This window comes from Procambarus clarkii, chromosome 51, assembly GCF_040958095.1.
Source record: "Procambarus clarkii isolate CNS0578487 chromosome 51, FALCON_Pclarkii_2.0, whole genome shotgun sequence".
Taxonomy (NCBI): Eukaryota; Metazoa; Arthropoda; class Malacostraca; order Decapoda; family Cambaridae; genus Procambarus; species Procambarus clarkii.
The window spans coordinates 8,601,322-8,622,577 of NC_091200.1; the positions used below are offsets into that span (position 1 = coordinate 8,601,322).

Genomic DNA, 21,256 nt, shown 5'->3' on the forward strand with positions numbered 1-21,256 from the left:
ATGTGTTTACAAACTCTGAATACTGTATTCACAGGAAGCATTCATATCAGCAGCTAGAGATTCTTTTGTTCCTTAATCTTCATTTTTCTATTATTTGTTTTGAAAGATATCCAGGTTAGTAATACAGTACAGTATTAAAATTTATCAAGATTTAGCAAGACTAAATAGATTCCTATATATTCCAGCAATTATGGTCTTGTTCCAGCTTTCTGGAACTTGGAGATAGTTTCTTATAGCATATTTACATGTGAACTATTAAAGAACTATTTGAGTGTTATCCTACGGAGCTTGTCAGAATATTGAAGTAAATATTCTCCTTGGTTTCTTTCAGTACAGTATCATCACTTAAAACTTGCTTGGAGACATGAGAATCTAGTTTGAACTCTTTTTGGTTGTTTTTCTGAGTGGGCTCTTAGTATCTTCCTAGTACACTGACTGGTACCACAAAGATGTCCAGGAAACTACCAGGCACCTGGACTTGTGAAGGTTTACCTAACACAGGAATCTAATGTGTTCATAGAGGCAAAGAAACCATGGCAATTCGAGATTGACCCAAAACCGAGTAAAAAAACCAGAAAGCACAGGAGAAGCAAGCAAACAACACATCTTGATTAAGGAGAGAAAAGATGGAAACAGGATAGTAGTAGTTTGCCCAATGTTGATAAACCATGTGCTAGTCCCTAGTACTCAAGTGCACCACCAGGTGGCAATTTAACTGCCATCTTACTCGTGTACTTGGTAGAAAATGCCAATATATCTAGGCAAAGACGAACAATGTTTTTTCAACTAATCAGGATTACCTTTCCTTGGGGCTTCATTCCAGTACTCCTATATACTAAAAGTTTCAGTAAAAATTTTTTTTGCAAAACATGTCTTAGACATTTTCATAATACATAAACAGTACCAGAACTCTACTTATGTTTGTGACAGACATCCTTGAAATGTGTGACAAACTTGAAACTTAGGCTTGTGACAGACCTTGGTGTAGTTTCAAGGATGAATATCCCTGTGGCCTGGTCTCTGACTAGAAAATAATTAAAGATATCCACAAAACCTAATTCTTGTATAGAAGCAATGTTTGTTGAATTTTTTTCCAAGCAAATGGCATGCTATAATGTCATAACCATAACACTCGCTGAAACTTTTGGCTCGGATGATGTTGCCCCACCTTCGTTTGCTTCGTGTTCGGGTTCTAGCCTACCTTGATGACTGACTGGTTTGGGCTCTCAGCTGGCTTGTGTGTCTGGTATCCAGGGATCTGGTTCTTGCCCAGCTTGCCTGCTTCAGGTTTCTGCTGAGCTGATGGAAGTTCCAGTTGGTTGCATCCCAGGTTTGGACTTGGCTGGGCCTTGTTTGGGACTCTAGGTCGGTATCCCTTTCCTTGCTTCTAGCGGCCTTGACCCAACTGCAGTACCACCCCGTTGGTGCTGAGCTGGCCCCAGATGACCCAACAGATGTTAGGCCAGCTGTGCAGGAACCTCAGCTTGGCTGTCCTCGTATAAAAATTTGGGCAGGGTTTGCCTACAGAGGCTCTTCTGGTATCTCCGGTGCAGTCCCATTCGCTGCTGTTGCGACTGTTGGGTGAGACCTCTATGAACCCTCCCCCAGTTGCTACTTCACCATGTTCCTCTTTGGGCTTTTCGGGGTTCAGTTTCCTGGTGCAATCCTCTGCCCTTGCTCAACATCTTCACAGACACCTCGGCTCTCAGTTGGGATTTGGAACCAGCACTAACCAGGCTAACCAGGGTTGTTGGTCTCCACACCTTCCTTGGCTAGATAGTGTGGTTCTGGAGTTTGCAGCTATGTAGGATGCAATTTGGAATGTGTGCATTTCTCTGGCTCTGTGATCCAGCTCCTACAGACTGGTTTCCTGTGATTCATTGTCTCAACTGGTGGGGGTTTGCTTCTGTTCCTGCTTTTGGAGTTGATCGCTGCATGTAGCTTGTCTGCTGGAATCTCGGGATTTGGTTCTCCGTGCTGTTCATGTTTGGGTAGTGTCCAACTTCCTTGCTGATTTTCTGTCCTGATCCCTTCCATCTCCTTCCTGTGGCTTTGCAGGACATTTGGGTGTCTCGACATGTATCTCTTCACGTCGGCTTGATGTCAGCACATTCCTTGCCTGCAACACTGTTCCCCAGTTGTGAGGCCCTTGCAGTAGATGCCTGTTGACTGGACTGGGTCAAGTTGGGGGTCCTTGTAGCTTTTTTTTCCTGGTCCGGTGTGATTGGAATCCAACAAGGGGGAGAGTGGTCCTTCTGGCTCATTCACGACCAGATCAGCCTTAGTTTCAGGAGCTGCATATTCAGTGTTCAAACCCAGGCATTTTTCCATGGCTCTGCTTCTATTTAGGGGTCTGCCCAGTAATGTACTTTGCTGGTTTGATTTTCTCCTCTGCTCTACCAATCTGGAATTTTTTACGTGTATTTATCATCATCTCTATAGTGATTGAGTGGCTACATTGATGATATTCCATTTATGATCCTCCTTGAGGCATTAGTATGAGGTTTCATGGTGGTTGTTTTGCTACTCCTTTTCTCTTTGTGCTGTTTTTTTGTGTCTGAGTGGGTGGTTCTTTCATTTCTGTCTTTGCTTTTTCTTGATTGCATTTTCTGCTGAATACTGTTGCCTCGTATCGTGTGGCATTGGTGGAGCCGCTGCAGCTTGCATTCGAGGTCGATACCACCTCTGCTCCATTTCCCAAGCTGCCTTGTGCATTGTTTCACCTCTGGCCTGCTAATGCTTTGCCCGAGCTTACTTGATCTCTTGACTGTGTTCTCTCTTTTCTTTCTTTCACTCGGTTTCTTTTCTTTCTTTCACTCTGTTTATGGTGTCCTCTTTGGTCTAGGATGGTTCCTTGAAGGTGGGTGGCTTTTTTTTTTTTTTTTTCTTAAGCTTCTACCTGTAAGGTGGGAGAGCTCCATGCCCTGGGGCTTTTGTTCATTTGGCCCTGGTGGGCAGTTTTCTTGTCTGCATCCAGCTCCTCCTTTTCTGGTGAAGAATGCATCATTTGGCAGCTGCTGCTTCTTCTTGATGGTAGGTGCAGTTTGCATGAAGGGGGTTTATCCTCCCGATGACTTCACCAGTACAAATGTAGAGAGGCACATATATGTTGAGCATGATAAGAGCTTCAAAAGTGTTTGCTGCATTGTGCTGTAGATAGAAGAGCGGCGGCTAAAACAGAAGTGTATGTTAGACGGGCCGCGGGGACACTAAAAGCCCCGAAATCATCTCAAGATAACCTCAAGATAGAGGGAGACTTGCCACACTGTAGGGCGGGATGTTGTTTTCATGGCGTCAACTGGTCTTTGGTGTTGTGACGAGGTAGTTGTTTTCTGTGTTTGGCTGTTGGGGGCGCCAGATATAAATGTGGCCCAATTTGTTGGTCGACTGGAGATATTTAGCCAGTGCTTTGACTATTTGATATTTTTTCTGTAACAAGTGGTCACCACCTAATATACGCTCAATGGTAAAGGATATTTTAAGTGTGATAAATACATGTTTGAAATTTACTCTAAGGAGATAGTGTATCATTTGGCTTGCAAAGGGGGCTGCCTTGATGGATTCTTTGTGGACTGATCCTGTCACCTTGGTCCTCTGTTACAAGGTCCACATTTCTGTTTGTCTACAGTGTCATTAAGTCTAGCCAGCCTATGGCTGGCTAGACTTAATCATGGGCCTCGTGCCCATGATATTCGGAAATACTGTATGCTGCTCTATAGGTTGTGTTCACGAATATATCCTGGGCTGATATTCAGGCTTGGGGTTTTGGAGGTCCTAGTTCCTGCAGTGCTCCCTCCTCCTATGTACATGCTCATTGTTTTCTTCTCCATTGGTAGTTAGCTTCAAAGAGCCACAAGAGGGTTCCCCCCTGAAAACCAGCATTGAATGTGATGAAACATCAATTTTTGGGTGAGCCTCAGTGGCTCACTGACACCCTCCCTCGCTTCAGGTCTTTGGGGGGTGTTTGGAACATTACAGAACCGAGGGTGAAGCAGCTGGCTGATCACTGGCTGCCTCCCTTTTCTCCCCAGACAAGTGGGGTAGGTGGAGCAAACAAGCTGGTATTAGTTTTGTGAAATTTTAATAATTTGTTTACTTAGTTTGGGAAGTTCTGCAATTGGTTTCCACGGCTGCAGTCTCATTTGAAGCCAGCAGTGGTTTTTGTTTTGCTGACTTTCTGGGTGCCTTTTCTAGTGGGTGGCTTAAATGAATAACTGAACACACAAATGTCTGCTTTGCACCTTTATGAGGGAGCCTGGTTCTGGCTCTAGTCCCTGCTAGGTCAATAAAACTCCATGACTGATGGAACCTAGTAATATGGCATACTATGAGATACTAGCTGCAGAGAGTGACCAGCGCTTGGCCAGAAATTGGCGTTTCATTATGTTCAATACTGTTTTTGTGTGGCGAGCTCCTCTGGTTCCCTGGAGTTATCGGACTGATGTACACAATATTAGTCTGGGGCATCAGTCAATTGGAGTTCAGCCTACTGGAGTCCATGAGCCAGAACCTGGCCCCCTCAGAGAGGCACAGAGAGCAATGGCCTATGGAAACCCCCCATGTGCTTGGGAGCATTCCATGTCTGTCATCGACCGGGGTTAGGCACCCAGAAAGGTAGGCATAACAAAACAAACCTCACTTGGTAAGAAAATTGCAACTGAAGACTGAATAGAGAGGCAGAACTCCCAACCCAAAGAAACAAGCAAACATCATACACCACCGCTGTGCCGCTTGTCTGCGCAGCCCTCCCCTTCTCGGGAGGGAGAGGGATGACCCGGAACACACACACACCCCGCGCCGGCTACTCTCACCTCCAGTTCATAGGCTGATGCACTCTGGGGCGGTCGTCGACTCTGGCCTCAATTTCTTGGCAGTATTTGTGCCTTAGTGGTGTATCCTGCTGTTTGTGGTGTAGTGGCTAGGTGAAATTAGAGTACTGGGGCTGCATGCACTTAGGGTTGCCTTCCCTAAGTGCCCTGTAATTACTACCCTTAGGTTCCAGGGTTACCTTCCATAGGGCCTTTAGGACTTCACTTCTGTAGCTGACCCAGGAACCCCCTCAGAAACAGGCGAAGGCGGGACCGCAGCTGCAGCAGACCCTCTGGAGGGAGATATAGGAAAGCGGTCCGAGAGTCCCACACAAGACTTGTCTAAGACCGAACCTGAGAGGGAACCAGAGGGGACTTCCTCCAGTTCACCCGGAACCCAAACCCTTCGAGTTGGAAAAGAACCAAATCCATGGCGAGCAGACACATGGATCAGCTTGGAGCTCACACCAGCCAGTTGTTGAAGAGGCCTAAACCCGGACCCCTAAGAGATGCAGACAGGCCACCACAACCCATAATAAGGCATTGGAAAATGCGAGATGCCAGATTCAAGCCGAATGGAAGGTAATAAAAGCGGTAAGCCTGATGCCCCATAACAAAACCGAGCCAGTCCCTGAACCCCAGATGAATCAGGATAAGCCAGTACACGTCCCGGAGGTCCAGGGACACCATCCAAATGCCCGGCGGCTCCATAAGAAGACAGGCCTGGGACAGAGTAGTCATCAGAAAGGAGGGGCAAAAGACCCAGGGGTTCAGACTGGACAAGTTCAGCATGAACCGCAGGTCCGCACAGTCCTGTTTCGGAACTGGAAACAGGCGAGAAACTCATCTGAGGGACGAGGACATTTTGACCACACCCAAGCGTACCCACTCCAAGATAACCTGACAGAGCACAGGAGAAGAAACCAGCCCCGAACCCCCCCAAGGGAGAAGGGGGCCATCCAATGCCACTGCAGGCTGCAAGAAACGACCCAAAACATCCACGAATCGTGGGGCCAGCCGTGATCAAACAGCGCGAGCTTCCCAATTCCCCCCTCCTTATCACCCCATCAATGGGATGAACCGTGAAAGGGCCGACGCCCCTTACGAAAAGCTGACTTACGAGCAGAACACGATCACCAAGTCGAAAGGTTGTCGTCAGTTCCAAAGGCTGCGCCGCTTCCGAAACTGGCATTACTCACCTATCACGACGGGAAGAACCCCAAGCCCTGGCACGACCCTTCTGGGTAGACCCCCACAGGCCCACCCACCCCCAGAGAACCAACAAGTCTGACATGGGACGACAACTAGAAGCCACCGCTTGCAGAAACTGCACCACTGCAGAATCTGCAAACAAACAAAAAAAAAGGCTTAGAAAACCTAAGAGCCAGGACCCAAGCAGATTCCAAGGATCGAGCAAGCACCGCCTGATGGCACATGAGACGAGAAGCAAAGAACAGATACACCTCCTCCCACAGGATCAGCACAAACAGCTTCAAGAGCACAGCTGATGCCCATACCGCCAAAATCAGTGCACCAGACCCAGGATTTGCCCCGAGTGCCTCCACGTCCTTCTCAAGCCAGTCTCAAGACAGCTCGTAAAGAGGAAAGAACTGCAAGACCAAAGCCAAATGGCCACGGGCGCGCGAGTCCTCAGCAACCAGGGCAGCCGAAAGGGGAAGAACCTGCTTATGAAGCGTACCAGACATCCCGAGGAAGGGCATGGGCGAAAAAACACGCATCGAGGTGTTCAAACTAGCCCCCCAGGTAAACCTCAACAACCATAAGGGCCTCTCGCCACTCAAGCATGCAAGATCGACAGATCGTATGCCACTTCCCCAACGAAAAGACCGGACAGTCTGCTAACCAGGACGACTCCGGAACCTCATAATGCACCAGTAATGTAAGAAAGAACTGAATTCAAAAGAAGCAGGATCCGCTATTGAGACATAATCCGGGTCGTGCAGGAGGTAAGCCGCAATGTCCTCCCATTCTTCATGGGGCAGGATGCGAGGGACTGAAAACCTCCGAAAAGAAGGAACTGAAATACCCAAGGGAACCCAGAACCGAACCCAGGGAGGGGTTGACGCCATATCAAACTCTTAGTGGGAGGAGGGATATGAAAACCCCACCCCCTGCAACAAGAAGCCCCACTCAGAGAGTATTCATTTTTAAAACTCAAGTAGGGTCAAACAGGGCCCTACTTGGCCCAAGCCCCCTTTTCCCCGAGTCAGCCCCTCTCCTGCCCCGGGAACCTCCACACCAGGACCCGGGGCTGAGCCATCCTCCAAACCCTCACCCTCAAAAGAAAAGGCAGAGTCCGCTGGAAAAGTTGGAACAAAAGGGGCCCAGTGGTCAGACCAAACAGAGGAACGGGCTCGAATGCCTCCGTCGCCACGTTGGATGAGGCATCCCCTGAAACTACCCGAGTCTCTCCACCAACTAAACCCTGCCCCGACTCTGAAATCCTCAGACGCTTGAGAGCAGGAAGCAGGGGAAGGGGCGGGGAACTGGACAAACAACAGCAGGAGAAGGACAATGGGGCGCAGACGAAACCAAAGTTGAGACTACTAAGGCCCCCAAGTCTGGGTCCCTATAACTAAAATAGGGCAGCCTCTGGGCATCTGGGTGAGCAACCAACCTAGAGTGCTGCAGCAACCTAAAATGTGCATGCAATGCCGATGCCACCTGCATTGGTGTCATTGACCCAACAGACGTAGGCAGAACTGGTGATTGTCACCCTGTGACAAGGGGGACAGAGTAACCCTCAAACTCGCAAGAAGGGACCCAGGGGACGCATCTATTGGACCACTGAGCCCCAGTGGGGGTTCCAGGGGCCCTTAGATGCTCTGCTAAGGGAAGCTCAGGAAAGTAACTGTTAACTAGTGCCCCAAACTACCAAGCGAACTACTAATTGGTGAACCCCTGGGACGTGTACACACACATGGGAACCTAGCGAAAGACCACAAAGAATACAGAATTACAAGGGTCAACAACATCACGTTGCAAACCCTCCACCAGGTATATAACAAAAAGATAGGAAAAAACCCGGACGAGTACAACGTCACCAGGTGGAATAGAGCCGGCCGCTGTATTATGGTGAAAACAGGCTGCACACTGCCTTATGCCCCTACCAGTGACGAAGCTACTTCCTACCCAGAGGCAAATGGGGGGTGCATGAAACACCCCAGCTGACTCCATGGGCGGGCAGTCATCGAGCAGCAAAAGACCACAGTGGAGGTAGGTCCCAAACAACTTGTGGAAGGGAACCCCAAGTAACACGGGCAGTACTTACAGCGCACCCAGGGAAGGTAACCCTAGGCTTATGCAGCCCAGAGTACGGGTGAATGTACTCCTGGCTCACACTCCACAAGGCACAGCACTGGACAAAGTCTGGAGCTTGAGTTGCATGCTCACCTGGTCTCACATCAGCCACAGAACTAGGGGTGGATAGCTGGCGCGTGGGGTCTGGGACTCCCTCTTTCCCCTCCCAGGGACGGGAGGAGCTGCCCAGACGGCAGCGCAGTGATAATTGTGACGTCATGCTCATTTGCTCATTTTTCGTTTGGGGAGTTCTGTTCAACTGTTCGGCTTTCAGTAGCAATTTTTTTTAACCAGATGGGGTTTGTTTTGGGACGCCTACCTTTCTGGGGTGCCTGACCCGGTCGACGGCAGACATAGAATGCTTCCAACCACACGGGGGTTTCTATAGGCCATTGCTCCTCTTGCCTTTCTTTAGGGAGTCAGGTTCTGGCTCGTGGTCCCCGGCAGGCCTAAGAACTCCATTAGCTTTAAATGATGCCATGGTCTAATACATTCATATCAGCCCAGAGTCCGGGGAGCCGAAGGGGCTCCCCCCCTTCGTACATTATATATGTACATTATGCACTATATATTATACATAAACACTTTCATCTTATTCTAATGTAATTTTTGTTTCTTTAATTTTAGCAAACCAAAAGAAAAATAAGAACAGGATTCTTTACATGCTGTGTTAGAGGGTGTACTTACAGCAGTATCAGCAATTTGGATTTGATTCAACATATTATTGCTACTCATGGACCTTACAAGTGCATTGCTTCAGGCTGCAAGTTTGTGACAAAATCCAGGGAACACTTTAGTATTCATTTAACAGGCTGTCATCCGAAGGTGAGTTTTTCATTTGTTATGGTGGTAGTTTTGTTCACAAATACTGTTGAAATTCTCATAACACAATAAAAAGTGAATTTGATTTGATGTCTTTAAATTTCAGCTGAGTTTCTTGGTGTGTCCGTTTCATTGTAAGAATGTATTTCGAAATTTCACCGAGTTGATTGATCACCTGTCTGAACATCATTCTCAAGTAGGAAATGAGGAAGATCAGGTTATGCAACCAGAAGAAGGTAAGGTTCAAGGTGTATTGTTTGGTGGTGCAGGGAGTCATGGACAGATATAAGTTATTTTTTTTTTCTAATGTGCATATTTCCATCTTAATAGTTCACATTTCTTTATGCTGATGTTATTTTGTTGTATATTTCCTGGGAAAGCCACAAGGGGCTTCCAGAACCCATCTCGCTGAGATGGCTCCCAGTTACTGCATCACATCAGCCACAGAGTTCTGTTTGGCTTTCTGTTGACCAGAGCCAGAACCTGGCACCCCACTACTCCCCACCCACCCACCCAAGAAAATATCCAGAAAGACTGCAAACCAATACATTGCTGGATGCAAAGAGACTGGAGCCTCGAAAGTCTCGAGCAAACTTTATAAACAATGTAAAGAAATGATCGACTCTCTCAAAACTATTGCTAGCTCGTTAGGACTGTCCTTTTCTGATAGGGAGGGGGAACTGGAGCTCCCGGGCTTCCCCAAACCTTTCAAGCCAGTTCTGTTGCTGATTTAGATGTCATAAGCTGTCTCACTGTAGAGTTTTCAGGTCATCAACTAACTGCGCTGGTCCCACAGCTGCTCATTGTCGGCCATCCTTGGACTTTGTCCTGCAGGAAGGTGGGGGGGCATTTGCTTGGCATTCTGTATTTTAGTTAGCTTCATGGGTGTGTTTTGTGTCTGGTTTGTAATTGTCTAAGTGTAGTTACAGGATGAGAGCTATGATCATGGTGTCCTATCATCCCAGTACTCTGTGATAAAACACTTTGAAACTACTGACAGTTTTGGCCTCCACTAATTGCAAAAGAAAACGTTCTAATGTTATTGGCACCTTTGTTTTCTTAGCTTGAATCTATGACCTCTTGTTCTCTAGTTCTTTAGGTTGCCAATTTCAGGAATTCCTCTATGTCAATTTGATTTGTGGGATTTTTTTAATCATTTATCAAGGCCTTCAATGATGGAGTTAGTTGGTCCCTCCCTCCCCACTCTGAGGTTAGGGCTTTCAGGCTGGGCCTCTTCCCTTGGCCTCCATTAGGTCATTGCAGAGTGGGTGGCTTGCAGCATGGTCGAGCCTCCGGTTTCTCCTTGTTGGGTCTTTCATCTCTTCGCTGTTGAGAGATGGGACTCATTGGAGCTCTGCTTCATCCTCGCTCTTTCAGAGTTAAATGTGATCATCTCAGTCCCCACTTTCTGCATGACCGCTCTGGTCTCAGTTCACCTCTTGTTAGAGATTGGAGCTTGGTTGTTTCTCTATGGACCTCAAGGATGCTTATTGGCATGTCCCCATATGTCCAAGGTTCAGTGATTGGTTGGGTTTTGTCGTGGGCCATCAAGCTTACCGTCTCAGGGTGTCCTTCCCTTCAGTTTGGATCTGGCTCCATGTATTTTTACCATGTTCATGTTCTGGCTTGCCATGATGACTGGCTGATTTGGGCTCCCAATTAATCCATGTGTCTGCTAGCCAGGGTTCTGGTTATTTCTCAGTTGACCAGGTTCAGGTTCCTGGTAAACTGTCAGAAATCCAAGTTGGTTTAATCCCAGATTAGAACTCTTGCAAAACTCTTGGTTGCCATCACTTCCCCTTCCTCCAACAGCTTTGCGCCAGCTACAGCGTTACCATGTCCTAGTGTTCAGGTGGCCCTAGGTGACTCGGCATTTGTCAAGCAGTTGTGCAAAAGCCTGAACTTTACCAGTGTAGTTTTCCTGCTGGGCAGTGTGTGGTTTCAGGGAGTTGTTCTTGTTTCTGTTTCCACCTCATTTGCCACTACCATCAGGTTCAGGACCCAATCACCCTTCATCAGCTGCTGCTTCACTGATTTCCTCTTCAGGTTTTCAAGGCTCAGTTCCTTTACACTTTCCTTGGCTCGATGTGTAATTACCTAAGTGTAATTACCTAAGTGTAGTTACAGGATGAGAGCTACACTCGTGGTGTCCCGTCTTCCCAGCACTCTTTGTCATATAACGCTTTGAAACTACTGACGGTCTTGGCCTCCACCACCTTCTCACCTAACTTGTTCCAACCATCTACCACTCTGTTTGCGAAAGTGAATTTTCTTATATTTCTTCGGCATCTGTGTTTAGCTAGTTTATATCTATGACCTCTTGTTCTTAAAGTTCCAGGTCTCAGGAAATCAGTGTGTATGAATGTGTTGGCTCTGGGCTGGGATTTTGTGACCAACACTTGCTAGGCTGCCCCGATTTGGTGACCAACGCTCACTAGGCTGTTAAGTTGGATCTGTTTCATCAAGCATTCAGTACAGTGCATGAGTTTGGAGCTATCCAGCATGCTCTACGGATGATTAGGATTCCGCCGGGGCAGGAATCGATAAAATTGATAGGGAAGAATTCCTGAGACCCGGAACTTCAAGAACAAGAGGTCATAGATTTAAACTAACGAAACAAAGCTGCCAGAGAAATATACAAAAATTCACTTTTGTAAACAGAGTGGTAGACAGTTGGAACAAGTTAAGTGAGAAGGTGGTGGAGGCCAAAACCATCAGTAATTTCACAGCATTATATGACGGAGTGCTGGGGAGACGGGACACCACGAGCGTAGCTCTCATCCTGTAACTACACTTAGGTAATAATTACGTGGAGTGTTTGGGCTCCTTTTGGTCCTGCATAGACCCTTGTGCCTCCTGGGCAGGGTTTATTGTTGCAGGGCCAGGGGTTTTCGTATCCTCCATCACTATATGAATTTGAGTTGGGATTGGCTCCCACGCCCCCCCCTCCCTATTGGGCTTTTATATCTGCATTTGAAACTAACATGTGTATGGAGTTTGCCTCAACTACATCAATTCCCTAAGCATTCCATTTGTTAACTACTGACACTGAAAAAATTATAATATGTCTCATTTGGGTACTAAGTTTCCATTTGTGTCCCATTGTTCGTGCAAAACCCATGTAAATATTTTATCTTTATCTACAGAGAGGCTCAGCATGAATGTTTCATTTCATGTAATTCAAAAATAATTATGTTAGGAGAATGTATGTATGCACATCCAGTGGTACTGTACCTTCGTTTACGATCCTAATGCGTTCTCAGAAACGCGTCATACACCAAAAATTCGTCAACAAAAACAAACTTTCCCCTAAGAAATATTGTAACTTGAATTAATCCGTTACTCACCCCCAAAAAATATTAACTTAAAAATACATTTTCTAGGGGGAGCCCCTACGGCTCCCCGGAACTATCCATGGCTGATATGGATACCCTAACTATTTTGCATCAGTCGATGTGGGTGGAGTTCTAGGCCTACCGGGGACCACGAGCCAGAACCTGGCCCCCTCCGAGAGGCACAGGGAGCAATGGCCCATAGAAATGCAAATGTGATTTGGAGCATTCTATATCTGCCATCGACCGGGACAGGCACCCAGAAAGGTAAGCGCCACAAAACAAACCTCTATTCTGGTTAACAACAAAAAGCGACAAACGAGTGGACAGAACTCCCCCAGGAAAACGAACTAACAAGCATGACGTCACACGAGCCGCGCCGCATGTCTACGCAGCTTCCCCCTCCCCGGGAGGGGGAAGGGGGAGCCCCAGACCCCCGCGCCTGCCATGCCTCCTGGTCTCATGTGCTGTTTTTTCTGTGTGCAGGTGTGGGACCAGCCCCTCTAATATTTTCCACATATAGATTATTATGTATCTCTCCCGCCTGCGCTCAAGAGAATACAGATTTAGGCTCTTTAGTCGTTCCCAGTAGTTTAGATGTTTTACTGGGTGGATTCTAGCAGTAAAGGATCTCTGCATGCTCTTCAGGTCAGCAATTTCTCCAGCTTTGAAAGGGGCTGTCATTGTACTCCACTCTAGAGAGCACTAGCATCTTGAAAAGTATCATCATCGGTATAGCATCTCTATTGTGAAAAGGTCTTGTTATCCAACCTGTCATTTTTCTTGCAGTTGTGATAGTTGTGACAGCAGGAATTGATAAAATCGATAGGGAAGATTTCCTGAGACCTGGAACTTCAAGAACAAGAGGTCATAGATTTAAACTAACTGAACAAAGATGCCGAAGAAATATAAGAAAATTCACTTTCGCAAACAGAGTGGTAGACGGTTGGAACAAGTTAAGTGAGAAGGTGGCGGAGGCCAAAACTGTCGGTAGTTTCAAAGCGTTATATGACTAAAGAGTGCTGGGTAAATGGAATACTATGAGCGTAGCTTTCATCCTTTAACTACACTTAGGTAATTACACGCACCTTCCCCCAGGGGGAGCTCCGGACCCCCGTGCTGGCTGCCCACTCTTCAGTTTGAAAACTGAAGCTCTCTGGAGCAGTTGTTAACTCCAGAACAACCGACCAGAGGCTCTGGCCTCTGGTTGCTTTGACCTTAGTTCAGTCCACGCCTTCAGGTCCTTCCACGGTGGGCATGCCCTGCTGCTGGCTCCCAAATTTCTGAGGGTTTTGGAGTTGGGGCAGAGTTTAGTTGTTGATAGGGCTCAGGCAGATTCAGAGGCTGCCCCATTCAAGCCTGATCCTCCTATCGAGGCTTCTGGGTCCTACCAGCAGACCCCCCTCTTTGCTGCCTTTCCCCTGGATTCTGCCTTTTCTTCAGGGGTGGAGGGCATAAAGGATGACTTTGCCCCGGGGCTTGGGAGGAGTCGCACTGGGGGGGGCTTAGACCTTCCTGTGATCCCACTTGGGTTTTGGTTCCCTCGTCATGGGGTTTGTTGTTGCAGGGGGAGGGGTTTTCTTAGCCCCCTTCCATGTATGAGTTTGATTTTGGGGTTGGCTCCTCCCTGGGTTTGTTTCCAAGTTCTCTTGGGTTCCACAGCTCCCTTTTTCCGGACGTTTTTTGCCTCTCACATCCTGCCTAAGGAGGTTCAGTAGGCTTTTACGGCAGCTTACCTACTGTGAGACTCGGATTTTGCCTCTGATGGCTTCATCCTCGTTTGAGTATGGTTCTTCTTTCCCGTATTGGCTGTGTTATGAGGTTCTGGAGTCTTCCTGGCTGGCAGGCTTCCCTTTCTTTTCTCAGGGAGCGTGGTACGGGTTTTGTCAGACCCACACGCTTGAATAGCAGGAGGCTGCTACCATTTTGCAGGTTTACTTGGGGGGCGATTTTGAGCACCTCAATGCATGCCTTTTGCCCCTGTGCTTCCTCGGGATGTTGGCTTTCTGCGGCTGCACGTGCAGGTTCCCACTCTTTCGGCTACTTTGGTAGCTGAGGATTTTCATACCCGCGGGTATTTAGCCTCAGTCTTGTGCTTCTTTTCCCTTCTCAAGTTAATTTGGGGAGAATGTAGAGGCATTGAGAGCCGGACCTTTGTATGGGGCGCTGGCCTCAGCCGCCAGGGCATCAGCTGCTCTGTTGAAGCTGTTTGCTCTGATACTACGAGAGGCAGTGTCTCTGTTCTTTACCACTAGCCTCGCATGTCGTCAGGCCATCCTCACTCTCTCCTTGGAATCCATTTGTGCTCTAGCTCTTAGATTTTTGTTGTCTTTATGTCCGTTGTTGTTTACGGATGGCTTTGTGACTCAGTTTTTGCAGGCTGCATCGTCTAGTTGTTGTCCTCTTTCAGGTTTGTTGGTTCTCTGGGGTGGCCATTCTTGGACCTCTCATAAGGGTTGTGCCAGGGCTTGGGGTTCTTATGGTCGAGGTGGGCCCCCTTAGTGCCAGTTTTGTTTCTGAGCCGGTACCTCCTTCAGAGTCGGCGTCGTCTGTTTGGTGCAATGCTTACTTTGCTTGTCGGCTGGCTTTTGGTAAGGGGGCGTCAGCCCTTTCGCAGGTTGCCCCATTGACTGGGGAAGTGTCTGGCTCTGTTTGCTCACGCTTAGTCCCACAATTCGTGGGTGTTTCGGGTCGTGTCCTCTGGCCTGTGGCTGTGGTAGTGGCGACTCCTCATCCTTCCAGGGATTGAGGGCTGGCGAAGCAGGCTTCTTACCCTTTGCTCTGTCAGGTCATCTTGGAGTGGGTGCGCTTGGACGTGGTCAAAACGACCTCGTCCCTCAGGTGGGTTTCCCACCTGTTTCTAGTACCAAAACAGGACTGTGAGGATCTTCGGTTCATTTTGGATTTGTCCCATCTGAACCGCTGGATTCCTTGCCCCTCCCTTCAGATGACCACTCTGTCCCAGATCCGGCTTCTTTTGGAGCCGGGGTTTTGGATGGTGTCTCTGCACCTCCGGGATACATATTGGCACGTCACAATTCATTCTGGGTTCAGGGTTTGGGATTTCTGGTTAGATTTTGTCATGGGGCAGCGTGCTTATTGCTTTTGTTGCCTTTTGGCCTGAAACTAGCGCCAAGCATTTTCACGTGGCTTACCTGGGTCGTCATGACCCATCTACTTCTGCTAGGGGTTCGGGTTCTGGCCTACGTCGATGACTGGTTGGTGTGGGTGAAATACCCAGAAAATGGCGTTTGATTACATTATATATATATATGTGTGTGTGTGTGTGTGTGTGTGTATTCACCTAGTATTCACCTAGTTGTGTTTGCGGGGGATGAGCTTTGCTCTTTCGGCCCGCCTCTCAACTGTCAATCAACTGTTTACTAACTACACTTAACTACTTTTTTTTTTTTTTTTTTTTTTTTTTCTCTCTCACACCACACACACACACCCCAGGAAGCAGCCCGTGACAGCTGACTAACTCCCAGGTACCTATTTACTGCTAGGTAACAGGGGCATTCAGGGTGAAAGAAACTTTGCCCATTTGTTTCTGCCTCGTGCGGGAATCGAACCCGCGCCACAGAATTACGAGTCCTGCGCGCTATCCACCAGGCTACGAGGCCCCGTGTGTGTGTGTGTGTGTGTGTGTATATATATATATATATATATATATATATATATATTATGTATGTATGTATGTATGTATGTAAAAGTTTTGGGATGTTTGTTGAATTGTGTAAAATAAACTATTTTTGTTCTTCACATATCTAATATTATATTGTCATCTCCTTTCATGGTGTTCAGCAGGGAAGGAGAAGACCGGTGAGTTTTAATATTTACTTAATGCATTATTATGCATAAAATTTGGTCATTTTAGCCTTGGGCATACTGTATACACATGCTTCTCTAGGTGAAAATGATAGAGATGACCAGACCATATTGGTTTAGAAAAAAGGGCAACACTTGTTCAGTTTGAAACAGTGATGCTGCAGGATGAAAATGTTATATTATAGTAGTTGTGTTTGCATGAATTGAAGCGTAAATACTGTAAGTGAAAGGCGTGACATTGCTTATTTTTCTTTTTCTTTTTTCAGATTCCGAAATTCCAGGGTTTTTACGCATTGAGAGTGTAAGCACTTTAGATCCAACTGCTGCTTCACAAATGTTTGGAGATGGTTAGTATATAAACTTTTAAATAATAGGCCTTTGGATTCATATGTATTTTTAATGCAGAATGCAATACATGCTCTCAGATAGTTAATAGTTATCTTATATAAAAATGGAACTTTTGTTTTCCTGTCTGGTTATTTGCTAACCTATTTTCATTCCCTTCTTTAGTGGGTTGAAGGTTTAAACTAAAGGGGTAAAGCAGTGTGCAGTGATAAATTAGATAATGAGATCTTGCAGGCTCTACTTTTAAACAAAACGTTAACATTTTACTGTATATGGCAGCAATGTCACGAGAAGGTGGTACATGATGCCACACACTCAAGGAAAGGGAAGTATTAGAGGAATTAAGATATCAACAAATATAGAGATGGATACAAATTAAAAGGTAATATTTTATATGGATTATAAAGTATAATTAAATTATTTTAATTGTGATTTCTTGTCTCACTATAACTATTACATTAAGATTGCACATAACATTTAATACCACTGTCCATTATACAGTAGAGTGGTACAGCAAAAGTCATGTCTACACTCTTTAGCAACTGATCATCATTAAATGTTTGTGTGCACAGTGCTCCCTCGATTCGGCGAACTATTTGGGACCCACCCTGATTTGTTGGAGTGAGGGATTCGTTGCAACAGGTGATACCTTCAGGAAGCATTTATGTAATGCACATTTTAGTAATATATAACAAGAATAATTCATTATTATATACTACTATTTAACTGTGCAGCTATGAATTGGTATACACTTCAGAAAAGGCATACTGTATACAATATTTTCATTGAATCCTCTTGAGTTACCATTTGTGATTATAAAAACCTTGTGTGTGACTTGGTCACAAAGGGGGCCACCAACTGTTAACAAACATTGCCATCCCCACAACTCTCAATACCCACATGAGTGAGGGATGGATAGCAAGAGGTAGAGGCCGAATTAGTGAGGTGAAGATAGAAGCAGGATGAACGCAGTGTAGGAGCAGTGAGGGGGAGAAGGAAGTAAGGGAGGGATAGAGGCAATTAGAGATGGATAGAGGCATTGAGGGAGGGATAAAGGCAGTGAGGGTTTGGGCGTCATTAGTTTAATGACTGTCTTGTCACAGTCACTACACTAGCAGGAAGGCACTATCCATCAGGCAGTCCCCGTGGTGAAGTGGTAACACACTCGCCTGGCATTTTGCGAGCCCTTTGGCCTGGGTTCATGTCCTGGCCAGGGGAGAATTTACTTGGCACCAATCCTTAACTGTAGCCTCTGTTCACCCAGCAGTAAGTTTGTTTAGCCTGACAATATCGTGCCTGATTATCTCCACCCATTTTGTCTAGACTGACAATATCTAGTATGTCTACATTCAGTTTGTCTAGCCTGACTGTCTACACCCAGTTTGTCTAACTTGACTGTCTACACCCAGTTTGTCTAGCCTGGTAGTATGTGTATAGGAGAACTTTTCCACCAGTCTGTGAATTATCTCCCTCTATCCAAAGCAAATCTGCACATCCCCTGCTTCAGCGAACCAGAATTTGTTGAATCGGGTGAGTAAATCCAGCCTGAAAAGTGTACATCCTAACCAGAGATTTGTTGAACCAAGGTTCACCGAATTGGGGGTCCACTGTACAGTAGTATTTCTTAAAATTATTTCCATCACAGAAATTTTGAGATTGGCCATGTATAAAACCTCTTAAACATTTCAAACACTGACCATAGCTACTGCCTAATTATAAAAATTGTTTCAGATGTGTAATGATTTACAGAAGATTTTATTCACGATTTTATCATATTTTGGCAAAAATCCTTGTCATTTTGATAGGAAACTGTGTTGGAAGGAAACACATTTGTTCCCCATGATCATATGAAAATTAGGAAAATTTGTTCGCCCCCAGAAATTTTTTGGGGGGGAGAGCCCTGTCGACTCCCTGGAGCTACTTACCCAAAGACAAAAACATGGAGGACTTACCTGGGAGGTGGTCGGCACCAACCTCAACTCGAAGTCGAGACAACTGCCGCAACTGACGACCCAATGTGACGCAGGCCTGATTAGGCCCAGGAATGTTGACAAGGTAGCAAGCGGCCAAGACCCTGTTCGACCTCCAAAAACCCTGTGCCCGAATGTCAGCCCAAGACATGTTACCGAAGACAGCAGCCAGCGCAGCAAACTTACGAACATCATGGGCACGAGGATAGACCGCAGGCTGACTGAACCGAATAGCTGCAAACAATCTGGGAGACCCTAACCCAGGAACAGGGAAGAAAGGAAACCGGGTCAACCCAAAGTGTGTTCCCTGCCCCCGAGGCCGTGGCACGCAGGTTACTGCGGAAAGCCGCAACCGGACACAACACATGATGCACCCCCGGCCTGACCAACCAAGCATCAGCAACCCCAGGACCCATCCGGAAAGTAGCAGCCTCATTCTTTGCCAGAAAAGGAGGAGACAGCTGCAAACTAACAAACCTACCACCAGTACCAAAAGAGCAGAAATCCCTTAGCCGGAGGAGAGCATGAAGCTTGAGGAGCACGCTCCATGAGGCGGAGCTACCGGAAAACCCTTGGGTTCAAACACTGGCTTGAAACAAGCAGGTTTCAAGCAGCACTTGAGAGTTTAGTGAAAGACTTGTGCAAGGATAAGAATCAATTGGAAACAAATTGCAAAGCCATGGAAGAAGAAAATAAACTCTTAAAAATGTCTTTGGAAGAAGTTAAAGTAAATTTAAACATAAATGACTACAATAGGTTAAGTAAGGAAATTCAACGGGAGAAACAGCTTTTGTCAGCACAGATGGAGGAAGTTACTCAGGGAATAGAACAGTGCAAGAAAGATATGCAACTCACCTATGCACAAGTGGCCAAGGAGAAGGAACAAATTGAAGAAGCAGTAAAGGAAGTCAAACACTGCAGCAACCAAGATAAAACAAACATTAGGCTGGAAGTGAGAAAAGAATTGGCATCTAACCCAAAGTTGGTGCAAAACACAGTTGATCAGAGTAAGTCCCTGATAATTTTTGGCTGCAAAGAAAAGGAGATAACATCTAGGTCAGAAAGATCTGTAGAAGAAGCAAAAGTAGTAGATAAAATTGTTGGCCTCGTGGAAGGTCTTACAACCATAGAGAATGTGTGCGACTACAGGAGAATAGGCAGATATGTAAAAGGGAAAGATCGACCTTTGAGGATCACCCTAAATGGTGCCAAACAGATGGAAGAAGTACTAAGGAATGCTAGAAAATTACAAAGTGATGAGGATGGGAAAGTGTGGTCGTTAAGACGAGATCTTTCAAAAGAAGATAGAGAGAAGCTGAAACTGAACCTCGCCGAGGCAAAACGTTTAAATGAGAGCAGGAATCAAGAAGAAATCAATTCTTTTTCTACAAAGTGATAGGGGTAGGCAGACCAGTAAAGTGGTACATAAAAGCAAACCAACAAAATCATTAGAGAGAGGGGGAGTGAAAAATAAGAAGAGGGGAAACAAGTTCCTGAAGATTGCATACACCAACATAGATGGAGTAAGATCGAAGATACTGGAGTTAAGTGATGTAATACAGTTGCAGACACCAGACATTGTTGCACTCACGGAGATAAAACTTGAAGATGTTATTATGAGGTCATATTCCCAAGGGGCTACTCAATTTGGAGATGGGACAGAAAAATTAGGAAAGGCGGTGGCGTTGCTGTGCTGGTGAAAGAACACCTAAAGGTGAAGGAAATAATGACTGCCAATCCACAAGAAGTTGACATAATAGCACTAGAGATCTGCCATGAGGATGATAAACTAATGATCATAAATGCATATAGTCCACTGCCAAGCAGCACATGGTCAAAGGAGGAGCTAGATAGTAAACGAGAAGGTCTTATAACAATAATGAGAGAGATCATAGCGAGAGCGGATAACGATGGTTCACGATTGTTGATAGTCAGCGACTTCAACTTGAAATCCATAGACTGGGAAGCATATGAAGCTAAAACAGAAGATTTTGGGACCTGTAAATTTGTAGAGCTCATCCTGGAAACATTCTTGTATCATGTTAAACAAGCTACGTGGATGAGGGAAGGGGACGTTCCCTCCATGCTAGATTTGATATTTACCAGGAAGGAGGAAGAAATATTTGACATTCAGTACCTTCCTCCCTTGGGTAAAAGTGACCATGTCTTTTTGGGAATAAAGTATGCAATGCGTTATAATCTGGAAGAAAATATGAAGGTAGATGCAATTGAAAAACCTGACTTTAGGAGAGGACATTATGGCAACCTTAGAAATTTTTTTAGTGAGTATAATTGGACAGACTTGTTGCTAGGCAAGGAAGTGAATGAGATGTATGTCAAGTTTTGTGAAATATATGATAAAGGCACAAAAAAAATTTATACCAAAACAGAGATGCAGAACTAGGAAACAGGATTGGTTCAACAGAAATTGCGAGAGGGCCAGAGACCAAAAGACACAAAATTGGAATCAATACAGGAAGAGGCCAAACCCCTAAACATACCAGCAATACAAAGATGCGAGAAACAACTACACGGCAGTGAGGAGAGAGGCAGAAAGACATTTTGAAAAAGGGATTGCAGACAAATGTAAAACAGAACCAGGTCTATTCTATAAATTCATAAACAACAAATTGCAGGTAAAGGATAATATTCAGAGGTTGAAAATGGGAAATAGATTCACAGAAAATGAAAAGGAAATGTGTGAAAGATTAAATGAAAAGTTTCAAAGTGTGTTTGTACAAAATGAAATCTTCAGGGAACCAGATACAATAAGTATTCCAGAGAACAACATAGAGTACATAGAAGTGTCTAGAGACAAAGTGGAAAAAAT

The 21,256-nt window shown here is 45.8% G+C and overlaps 1 protein-coding gene across 9 annotated transcripts in view; it reads left to right on the forward strand.

Annotated features, from left to right (window-relative positions):
• LOC123774609 (uncharacterized) overlaps nt 1–21,256 on the forward strand; it is a 178,182-nt gene that overhangs the window by 101,360 nt on the left and 55,566 nt on the right. For 7 of the 9 annotated variants that reach the window (XM_069303937.1, XM_069303938.1, XM_045769067.2 and 4 more), the window contains 4 exons: nt 8,757–8,954; nt 9,058–9,187; nt 16,088–16,105; nt 16,378–16,458. In XM_069303937.1, coding sequence (XP_069160038.1) covers nt 8,757–8,954; nt 9,058–9,187; nt 16,088–16,105; nt 16,378–16,458 — 427 coding nt within the window. The remainder of the gene's footprint in view (nt 1–8,756; nt 8,955–9,057; nt 9,188–16,087; nt 16,106–16,377; nt 16,459–21,256) is intronic. The other 2 variants (XM_045769065.2, XM_069303939.1) reach the window with 1 other exon arrangement.